General features: G+C 46.2%; 1 protein-coding gene across 1 annotated transcript; it reads right to left on the bottom strand.

Annotated features, from left to right (window-relative positions):
- Positions 1-1,388: 1,388 nt before the first annotated feature.
- On the bottom strand, positions 1,389-6,369 carry nkx1.2lb (NK1 transcription factor related 2-like,b). The gene is made up of 3 exons (XM_072497864.1): positions 5,745-6,369; positions 2,812-2,949; positions 1,389-2,670 (listed from the first exon to the last, which is right to left on the bottom strand). Exons 1-3 carry the CDS (start codon positions 6,094-6,096, stop codon positions 2,072-2,074), a joined length of 1,089 nt encoding a protein of 362 aa, XP_072353965.1. The 5' UTR covers positions 6,097-6,369; the 3' UTR covers positions 1,389-2,071.
- Positions 6,370-11,641: the final 5,272 nt, after the last annotated feature.

Here is an 11,641-nt window from a genome sequence, read left to right as displayed (position 1 = left end):
ATCAGGATAATTCCATTAAGAATCAGAAATCATTTCGGGCAAAATTAAAACCGGCACAACCGTCAGTGACACCAACAAGTTACAGAAAGTTGAGGTGGTGATTTTGCGGTCCCTTCATGTCGAGGGCAGGTTTGTTTAGAGGACAGAGGAGGAATTTCCCAGTTTAAAATCCGGGGGCTAGATATAATCCTGTTACTCCCTTACGGCAATCACAAGAATTACTGTGGAATTAAAATATTAAAACGTCCCCCATCTTTTCAGGAACCTTTTTTTTTCACCAACTGCCTCAGTACAACTTCCCGTGATCTCTGATTTGTTAAGTTGTCGACTTTTAGATAGAAGGACAATGTTACCGACCCTCACAGTAACGGGAAGGGAAATGGTTGCCTGAAAAAGACACACGTAGAAATTGTCCACTATTGATTTTCTCCTCACTGGGTGAGAGGAGTTTGGAGGCAGCGTCTGTCTCCGAATTGCCTGCCGTGTATGAATTCGCAAATCTTGAATCTACCACCATTAAAAAAAAAACCCACACTGTTCTCAAAATCAAACGCTTCAAAGTATGCTTGTTTTAGCACCAGCATAATTAGCAATATTTCTCGTTGAAATAAAATAACTTTTGCAAAAGAAAATTAATTAAACTTCGCCTAATGCACGGGGTGGGGGTGGTACCGGGTGATTTTTTTTTACACTTTGGATTATTGTAAAAGCTGATCCAAAATGGTCAAACAACAACAAAAACAGGGAGGGAAGAAGGTTGGCGAATTTATCCTCAGTTTCTGTTTGGATCACAATTAATTTTCTACTTTTATTTGAATAATGATCTTCACTGGCTTCACGCTGTACAAGGCTTACCTGCAGTTAAAGATAATAGTATTCTAATTTCACCGTGTTTACATGGGGGGTGCGGGGAGGACAAATATCCAAAATGAACCCTGCCTATTTTACTTCAACAATTCAGTGAATAACGTACCGGCAACCGTTGGGGCAAAAGGAGACTCATATTCTACACAACCCTCTCAATCTCTCTCTCTCCGCGTCCCCATCCCAAATACCTGGAATAGTAATGTCGCCTGCATCCTGAAACGCCTTAAGATTGCTCCAATTACAAAAGTTTTTTTTTTGTTGTTCCTTAATTTTGGGGCCGTCAAAGGAATGTCACTTCTCTAACCAACACCCGTGGAGCATCAGAGATGTCCCCCTCTTTATCTGCACCACACTTTATTGTGAAAAACTCGAAGAGGCCAGGAATGAATTTTCTTTTTGTTACACAGAATTGTTGGGGATGATTCTTTTTTTTTGTTGCGAATTGATAAGCACCATTGCACCCCCCCCCCCCCCCCCCGACCCACTCTGTGAACGAAGCTTCATGACCTGGGAGGGGGGGGGGGGAGGTTAGAAGGGCTACAAAAAGAGCCCAATGTTGCAAATTTCGATCAACTCTGCTGCCATTTCCCGCCATCGCCGCGGATAATCAGGCATGTTTTTGGTTTTGTAAATGTTTCTAAATGTGTAAAGTAAGACGGGCAGAAACACCCCTCCCTCCACCCCCGTCGATATTCCGGGTTTTGAAGTGGGGTGTGCAGTGGTGTGGACATTGCCGCGTTAATACCCCAGATCATTATTTTTCTCAAATATCATTTGCTTCCACGCCGTGAAGATTAAAGAACCCGAGATTTTGTGTTAAATGTCAAACTGAGTTCGGTTAAGTGCAAAGATGCTCCCCCTCCCCCGCCCCCACAGCAAAAGTGAAACAGTGTGGAGAAAATATTAAACATTGCTAACTTGTGTTGTTGCTGCATGAAAAATAAACAGCAAAGCCAATGTAAATATAAACAGTGGACAGTTGGGTGAGTTTGGTCAGTTTTGTGAAACAGGTTCTCTTGACTGTGTTACAAATCTCCCGTTAGCAACAGCGAGGGTCATTGGGAGTTAGCCCCGCCAATGTGGGGGCGATGCTGCGATTTGCAGAAGCTGATTTACCGCCGCTTGCTCTGACCTTCCTTTTTGGATTGGTACTTTGTTTTTTTTTGTTGTTGTCGGGAGATTCTGGCGGTGGGTGGGTCATTATTTACTGTAAATGGGGGGCGTAGAACGCCGGCGCCCCGTAAGTCTGCGAGCTCAGCATGAATGGGGAGAGCACGGCGGCGGGAGAGGGCAGGAAGGGCAACTGGGCGGCGCACACCAGCCCCCCGGGGCCAGGGTAGGCCGAGTGCACGGACAGCGGCCCCCCCACCGGGGAGGACGAGCTCATGGGGCTCAGGGCACCTAGGTGAACGGCCGAGGGGCCCCCCAGGCTCGAACCGAGCCCCCCTCCGCCCCCAGCTCCTCCTCCTCCTCCTCCCCCGGTGGGAGCGCTGGTGTCCGCCCCGGGGTTCTGCTTCTTCCACTTGGTCCTGCGGTTCTGGAACCAGATCTTGACCTGCGTCTCGGTCAGGCTGAGGGACAGGGCCAGGTTGAGGCGTTCGCACACCGACAGGTAGCGGGTCGACTTGAACTTGTTCTCCAACGCCACCAACTGCTCGTAGGTGAAGGCGGTGCGCGCCCGCCGGGGCTTGCCCGACTTGGCGTCCGAGCCACTCCGCTTCCTCTTACTCCTGTGCTGCTGGGCCTGGCCCTGCTGCTGCTGGCTGCGCTGCGGGCTGGCTGGGCTCAAACTCTCCCCACCTCCTCCTCCAGCAGCACCACCATCCTCCTCTTCTTCCTCCTCCTCCTCCTCCTCTTCCTCCTCATCTCCCTCCAGCCCGGACATCCTCTCCCCTGCTGCAGTCAGAGTGCCCCCTCCTCCTCCTCCTCCTCCAGCTCCTCTGCCACCGCCGCTGTCTTCAGTGTAGTCCTCGCCCCCTTCCCGCCTCGGAGTCTCGCTGTTGATGCTGTGTTCAGCGTCTAAACTCCGGCAAAAGTCCTTCTCACACTCTTGAGCTTTGTAATCATCTAGGAAATCTCCATCTTTGTGTGGGGGAGTGGAGAGTGGGGGGGGGGGGGGGGGGGGGGGGAGAGAGAGAGAGTAGAGACAAGAGGGATAGAAAAAACGCACAGGATTAGACTTCATCAAGGCTTCAGGAAACCAACAAGTCAAAAACTAGGTCTCGCCCCTTGAGCATGTTGTAAAATTTTGAAACAAACACTGAAATTTCTCTGGGCAACGCTGCAATATTGCCTCTGTAGCTGGTTTTCGAATAAACATCAGGGTCAGAATTCAGCGCCTATTTTTAAAAAGCAAAACAAGTTGCCTGGTTTCGTAATCGTTTTTAACAAAAACAAAACATTTTTACCCAGATCCGGCCCGGAATTTAAAATATCAACGCGCTCAGAATCCAAACCCCAATTTATTCTTATTGGCTGAAAGTTCAGAGGTGGCACATTAAGCGCCATGTGGGATATCAATATCTGGGAGAATAATTAACTTCGGCAGGACTGAATTTCTACGAATTCTGTCAACTCCAGCGAACAGAGGGATTTCCTTCTCCAGTTGTACACACACACACAAACTTTGAAAAGTTCTCTCTCTGTCATCCAGGGGGTGAGCGCGGGGGCAGGAGATTACTGTTAAAATAAACGGTGAAGGGAATTGAAGGAATATGTAGATTGGTTCAGTTGAACAGGGTTGTGTGTGTCGTGTGTGCTGCCCGTCTCCCTGACTTGATCGTAACCTGAAACGTGATGAGATGAGAAATTAGCAGCTGATGCGGGTGACACTTTTTGGCGATTTCTCGCTGTCATTTTCGTAGATGTGCCAAATAGCCACAGCCCCCGAGTATCACAGGAGTGCGTGTGCCTCCTACTTGCTGCTGGTTCGAATAAAGCGCGGATCGACTGTCTGAGAAATATTGACAAACGTACGCCCTGAATATACCTACCATTGTATTTATCTATGTAATCAACCAAATAGTTTAAACGCCAATGACTATAATGATGTATAACGACTTAATGAGGGAAGTAATCGTTTGTATTTTGTATACATCTCTTGCATTTCAAAGTTACTGTACAAGTGACCTGTTAATAAAAAAAATCCCTAAAAGATATAAAGCTACGCTAATTAAACTGGATTGGTGTCTGTAAAGGGGATTCCGTCTATTACAGAAACTAATTACTGGACACTTACATTAATTGTGATCATATTAAGGCCTCATTAGACAGACTGGGGGGGGGGGGATAATAAAACACTTAAAACATTTACCACGTTTAATGGGAATTACATATGGTCGCAGGAAAGCTCCCGTTCTTCCCCTGAAAACTCCTTGCCTTACATATTTGCGCTCCCATCATTTAATCAGCATCCAAACATGGCCAACGTGCAGCATGTTATTACAGAGACTGTCCCCTGGGAACGTCCGCAATTAACTATCTGACCTTCCAATGCATTCTAATTGTAATTTGCGGCCGGCCTGCTTGCTTTGTATATATGGGCAAGCTTCACTGGGTCGAAACATTAATTGTACATCCTGAAACTTTGACAGAATAGTACACCTGGCTCATGCTGGGGATGAGGGCCGACTTCGAGATAATGCCTATTGGAAAAAAGGGTGGGGGGGGACAATCTATGCACCCCGGTGGTTATTTATTTCCAGTCCAGGTCGTGGAACATACTGTTCAATGACTGCGTGGTGTCGTTCTGTCCTCGAATGTCACCCAGGTTTGTAGGGGGAGAAAGTTGGTACATTTTTTTTTGGCGAGACGTGCGCAGGTTGCAATCTGGAACCTGGGTCGAAAGCAATACGCGATCAATAGCAACCGCTAATAACTGCAATACGTTTTAATCGAGTCATTATCCGAATTTTGACCCTATAATTTAGACGTTTTAGGAGTGTTTGCAAGCTGTTTGAAAGAGATATGCAGAATTCGATAATAGGATATCGATCACCCCAGCCCAACATGCCACTCTGGGGCGATTTCCGCCATTATAAGAGCTCTTTAACGCTGCTAAGCACATTTTACCTTAAATGTAATCGAAGAAATTTAATTGTTTTTCCAGAGATAACCAGCGTTTTGTCACAATTAGTCTGATTCGTCCTAAAAACCGAAGGGGAGAGAGAAAATTGAATCTGTCGGCCAAAGCATTGAAGGATAAACTCCAGAGATGTCTTTGAAAGATTGGATAAAGCGCCTTTTAAACGCCAGCGATTCCTGTTAATTCCTGGCAGGCGAGCTCTTTAAAAGCAGAGGGAGGCTCGCCAAACGCAATTTAGGAGGCTTCAAATTATACAAAGGTAATTAGACAGAATCATACTGTGGCTTCCAGTAGCTGATTTATTCAGAAACTAAGCCATATTGACTTGCACAATCTATCATAAACATGGAGCTTTTGGGGACTCTCAAACCCTCTCCCAAATCAACACGGGATCGTGGCGCGCGATGGAAGATCTTTTAAGGTATTTTCCAAAGCAAACCTGCTACCCCGAGCCTGCTACCTCTCACACTGGGCAGACCTGGGGCAGGGGTGCCGTCCCTGAGAGTGGGTAGAAGTGACTGCCGCTGAAACCTCGCCTAAACAGGACGCTTGTTTGCCTGTTAAAGCGTCTGCGGCCACAAATCACTCACTGGCAGCGGCTTGAGGCTGTGGGCTAGCAAGGACGGTGAGGGATCTCGGGGCCCTGATGGTCTACACCCCCCCCCCCCCCACACACACACACACACACACTTCTTACTTTAAGAAAAATGCCACACGCCTAGCGCCAAACTTGGAGCAGCGCTTGTGTGCGCAGCTTTGAGAAAATTCCAGCACCCGGCACCCGGATACTTACTGATTAAGTCGTTTGACTTCTTGCATGTGTCCAAACCGCTGTCGCTGATCGTTTTCTGCCCTGCAATTTGACAAAAAGAGTCCGCAGCCCTGTCCCCCGCCGCTGTCACTGTGTACTCGCTGCCGGCTCTGTACACAATGCTGCACTGCCGCCGCTTGCTGCTGTTAAATTTGTTGGGATCCAAAATGTCCAAGACGGAGAAAGAGGTGGTCCTGCTGTTGTTGCTGGTTGGCGCAGGGGACCACGACCACTGCCTCTTGACCAGAAATGCCCTGCGTGTCCCCCTGTCTCTCCTGGCTGGCCGGGCAGGAGAAGGCGCCCAGATCACTGCCGGGGAGCCTCTGCTCCCCATTCATATCCACGCCTTCAGTGTGGATGGTACAAGACATCGGATCTGCCACTGCCGCTGATGGTAAGGAGATATCAGCCGGCGGAACCTTTTCTCTATTCACATTCATGGCTTCCCAAGAGAGAGAGAAAAAAACTATTTAATAGTCTTTTTTTTTGGGGGGGGGGGGGGGGGGGGGTGCTGTATTGAGCACAGTCAAATCTTTGGATCCTGTCCAGCCCTGGCGTCGATCAAGGGTGTGAACGTGAAGTCACAAAATGCTAGTGATCCTCAGAAGGTCCTCACTGTCTCTCTTAGGACTGACTCCCCCTAGACATTCCTGCCCCCTCACACTCACCAGACTGCATGTTATTTATGCATTCATATTCAGCAAGGTTTTGTAATTGGCTACAAATTAATCCATTGCCCCTAATAGCCTCTAATCTACATCACAGAAAGAGACGGATGATGTTGCCTGTGATATACTTGGCTGTCAGGTCTTTTTGAGCACAGTTCCAGTCATCTGGAAAGCATCTAAATAGCCTTATTTGGGAGAGGGTGGCGCTTTATTTTAATAATTGAGGAGAGGGTGGGGGTGGGGGTGCAAACAAAGAACTATTTTCCACCTTAACCTGCTATTATCCTGTTTAACACGTCACTCCTGGACTCTATATACACCCCACCAGAAATTAAAGTTAGCCTGTTTTAGAATAAGATCATTTTAACAATAAACGCCGCCTCGCTAATGGAAGTGCTAGGTTCATTTAATGGGCGACAAGCGGGCTTTTAATGAAAATCGTTTTTTTTAATATGCAATATTGAATTTTAATTTAAAAAGTAAATGGATGCATTCTCGGACCACGTTTAAACACAGGGTCCAACTTTCTTGCTTTTAGCGAGTTTTCCCTAAGTAATTTCGAGCAGCTAGCGTTCTGTACCAAAACAAGAGAGCAAATTTGGGAGCAGGACTGAAATGTAATTGCTCTCTCTCTCTCGGATTCCTGACACATACAAGGACAGGTCCTTTTGCAATTACCGCCGGCAATGACCCTTTGGAAAGCAGAAATTAAAAGTTCGGCTGGAAAATGGGCAAAACAATCAGTTGTCATTTTCGGTGGTGTGTGTGGGATGTGTGAACATTACTAGACCATCAAAGGGGTGTGCTCAGGGAGGGGGGGGGGGGGGGGGGGGTTACTCAAAGACACCGACCACTCTGTAATATGACAAATTGAAAGGAGCTATTAGATTTCAATCAGCGATCAGATCACTTCCCTCTTGCATAATGACTTAATTCTGATTTATGTCTAAATTAACATTTGCACTCCGAGATTCTTTTTCCTTTCGATGTTTTTAAAAAACTTTTCTCACAGTGGGTCCAAAAAACAACAGTACATTAGGTACTGATGTACATGGGTAGATGGGTGAATGATAGACTTGTGCATTTGGTTAGTCAGGCAGGAGAGACAGGTGCAATGGAATATGCGGATATTGAGAGCAATTCCAAGTTTTTCAAGGTTTTGGCGCGAAATCAGTCGAGGTCCTCCCCCCCCCCCCCCCCCCCGCCTACAGATCAACTTTAATAAGATCACTTGCCTTTTTAAAATTTGGAACGACCCCATCATCCTAATGCAGCTTCACGCCTGACCTCTCTTTGTCCACAACATGCGCTCTTGGTTAAAATAAATTCGAATTCGAACTTATAGATCGAATGCAGACATATATGCTCACCACTTTCCCATGGCAGGTTTTATTTAAAGGCTGGAAATAAATGGCGAAAAAAACTACATGCAGTATCCACATTGACTTACACACATCCAGGCCAGTTGTACATAAGTAAATCACATAAAGGAGTGAAAGATTCAAGTATTTAAAGTTATTCACAGACTAATCAGCGGTAACAATGCTGAATAAACAGAAGGTCTGCTACCAGCAGTCCCTAATATCGCTGGCAAATTGTGTTACTGTACAAAAAAAAATAGGAGATTGCACGGGATCATATAGATGTCCCGGCTGCTAGATGAGAGCTGACAGGTAATATCTCATTCAGCCAGTGCAAATGACCAACCCTTCCAGTCAGAGATTGCAAGAAGTTGAAGTTAATCTTTAAAGTTTGAATGCGCTCTGCCCGTCAGCCGCTGTGTAATTTAGCCCCTGATGGGAGAGTGTTTTAGAGAAAGGGGGGAGGGGGGGGGGGGGAATCAAAGCTGTCCTCCCTCTGCTGTAGTGTCCGATTGCCCCTGTTATTTGTAGGGAAGCTACTGCCAGTTATTTGCATGTAAATGAATCGGTGCAAAGGACAGCCAATGGCAATGGCCTTTTTCTGTCAATGCGAGACAAACTTTAGCAACCCCCCCACTCCCCATTTAAAAAAAACAGTACCAACTCCCGAGAAATGATTGAACTCAAATAATTTCTGCCTATCTCTTCATGTCTCTGTGCATGTACCAACTGCATTGGGTCCAGCACTGATCCCCAGACATTTAAATCAGGAATAATACTAATGCCGCTTTGCTGAACATATTGTAGCAAACCATGTCACACCCAGTCTGGAAGAGGGAAAGGATATTTTCCGGATGACCAGACTTCCCAGTTTTAAGCCAGTTCATTTCGTTGGTGAGTTGGAGGAAGTCTCTGGCCATGTTTAATCAGACCGTTTGAAATGGCAGGCAAGTTGGGTCAGATCAAACTCCATTATGTGTGTATTTATTTAAGTCGTTTCAAGCGACGAAACAGCTGAAAACTTTAAATAGTAGACGGCAAGTTTCCAAGGTGGTAGGACATACGTGCAGTAGAATAATTAACCCGATGTGGGATAATGTCAGACATGAGGAGGATCTATTCGATGTTTCTCAAGGAAACATCAAATGCCTTCCTTCATTTGCATAGATCAGGGGAAATAGAGATTGCGGTATAATGAGATTATCAACTCAGAATCATAACGGGATTCCACACTACAGCAGTTCAGGACATGAGTGTAAGTGTTGAAGTTTGGCGAGTGTTCTAAGCCAGGTTGTGATAAGAGAGCAAAACGAACAAAGCACAGTTGCTGATTTTGCAGGAGGTACACACTTCATACGAGTGGACGGTGCACGGTTGTTTCTGAAACCAGATCTGAATAAGCGTCCTGCCTCTGCTGCAGGATACCAGATACATGCTCCATAATTGTACAGGACGCCCCCCCCCCCTTTACTCTTAATAAGACGAATCCAAATATTTGCGCCCTCTGGAACCTCTGCCCCCAGATGGGGGAGTGACAAGTTGTCAGTCCCTGTACTTGTGACAATGTTTCATCAGCCCTGACCATTCACCACACAGGGCTGGGTGGGTGCCCCAGCCTGAGAAGCGAAAAGTAATTACATCAGTACATCTGTGACAATCTACATTGCGTTTATTATTTCTGTCCGTGACCCCGCCACATTATTTACTTATTGAAGGTCTAACAGGTTTATATCCTGGCCAGATGCTGTCCTCCCCGTTAACCATTGCAACTCCGGCCAGCCACAAGCACGCTGCGGGTGCGCTTTAAATACATATCTGCGAGGGGCTGGTTTAGCACAGTGGGTTAAACAGCTGGCTTGTAAAGCAGACCAAGGCCAGCAGCGCGGCTTCAATTCCCGTACCGGCCTCCCCGAACAGGCGCCGGAATGTGGCGACTAGGGGCTTTTCACAGTAACTTCATTTGAAGCCTACTTGTGACAATAAGTGATTTTCATTTCATTTTCATCCCCAATAACTTCTCACACCAGAATTGTGCTAAAATGGCTGGGGCTGTTTCTCGCTCTCCATATAGATAGCGCCTCTTGCACCTCTTACACACATCTCATCTCATCCAAGATGCCGCCCTCACAATTATTCACTGGAGTCTCAATGTTGAAATGATTGAAGAGTCTCACTTTATAAAGCCCCCCCTCCCTCCCGCGCACACACACAAATGAGCAACTAGAATTGTTAAAGACGAAGCAAATTAACATTTTTCATTGATAAAAGCTCAACCCAGCTTAAATATTCAGACCGCTATACGGCCTTTGTAGAATTTCGCAACGCTTGAAAAAAAGCATGAATTTTAATTCTGTCATTGGGATGAAAAGGAGGTCCTTTGATTCCCCCTCTCGGATTCCCCGCATGTTATGGACGGTCGGGGTGATAATGAAATGAGAAGGGAATTCAGCCCCGATCGGGTTAATATTCAAGTAAGTCAAATCAACCCCCGGGGTACTTTCAAATAGAAATGATATTTCATCCCCTCGAGCTCGAGTCCCCGGGTGCTGGTAATCTGGAGGCTAAGCGATTGCGCGTTCAAATTACTCACACACACACACACACAAATCGTGAAAAGTCAAAATTAGCTTTGAATCAGGACAATCGGATACGAGAAACTGTCCATTCCTCCAGCAGAGCAGAAACTGTTGGGAGAAAAAGCATCCTAAATAATGACAAGCAGCATCGATAATCTTTTTTGTTGGTGTGTGTGTTTAAAGTGCTCCAAGCCGTTAAAATAACTCAAAGGCGAAAATCAATAACTGGGGGCTATTTTCTACGTGAGAATAATGGGCGGGCTGCTCTGTGCACAGAACTCACTTCACAGAGGGACCCGCAGCTGCTTTCTCAGGACCCTTCGAAAGGAAGGGGCTTGGGGGGGGGGGGGGGGAGTGTATTCAAATTTTATTCCCCCCTCCCCTCTCCCCATCACCCCTTCCCCCGAGCTCACACAAAACAGGTCGTGTCCCATCAATAGTGTCAGGTACTTATAGAGGAAGATTTAAATGCACTGGGGAATGCAGGTTAAGACAGTAATGAGCTTAATTGAGGTTAATGCTCTCTGCACAGCCCCGATTATTAAATTAATATTATCTCCAACATGGATCATAATTAGAAGTTTAAACAACGCTCTCGGCAACCTCTGAAGATTATATTCAAACGCGGCGGCGATACAGATAGGATATTGAGGGACGGAGGAGTGGGAAGAGAAAGGAATTAAAACAGCTTTGAAAATTCCCTGTGTGCCCTCTCCCCCCCCCCCCCCCCCTCCCCCAAGTCCTCTAATTTCATTCCTCCTCCCCACTGCAGCGTGGCTTGAAGTTGTTTGAGAGAAAATATGGAGAGCGACTATAAGCAGCTCTGTTCGTTAACGATTTTAAATGTGCTCTGACGCTGGTGAAATCTGACAATTGCCTATCACGGTGGGAGATGATGGTTAAAATGACCAGGAATCAATATTCTCACCGGGTGTCCAAGTCTGATAAGACCAGGCAAGACAATGTTGACTATTAAAGTCGACAGCTTGAGATATTACACTATTAGTTATGCTATTTTTAATAATCTATAATATTTTAGGTTTAATTAATTAATTATACGGGTCAGATAATATCTGGGGACAGAATGAGGTCTGAAGGGTCTATTAAGGCTGTTAATGAGAATGGGGAAATCTAATCTAAGAACGAATACCCACGGAGGGACAAATACACACTGACTTTCCAGTGAGGCACACTGATTCTCACAGGGAAATGCTTGTAGATCATTGCAGCTGCTTTTAGACCTTCTTTTACAAGTTTCTTCCGATGCTGTATCG

Source organism: Scyliorhinus torazame, chromosome 3, assembly GCF_047496885.1.
Source record: "Scyliorhinus torazame isolate Kashiwa2021f chromosome 3, sScyTor2.1, whole genome shotgun sequence".
NCBI lineage: Eukaryota > Metazoa > Chordata > Chondrichthyes > Carcharhiniformes > Scyliorhinidae > Scyliorhinus > Scyliorhinus torazame.
This window is presented reverse-complemented; position numbering and strand designations above follow the sequence as displayed.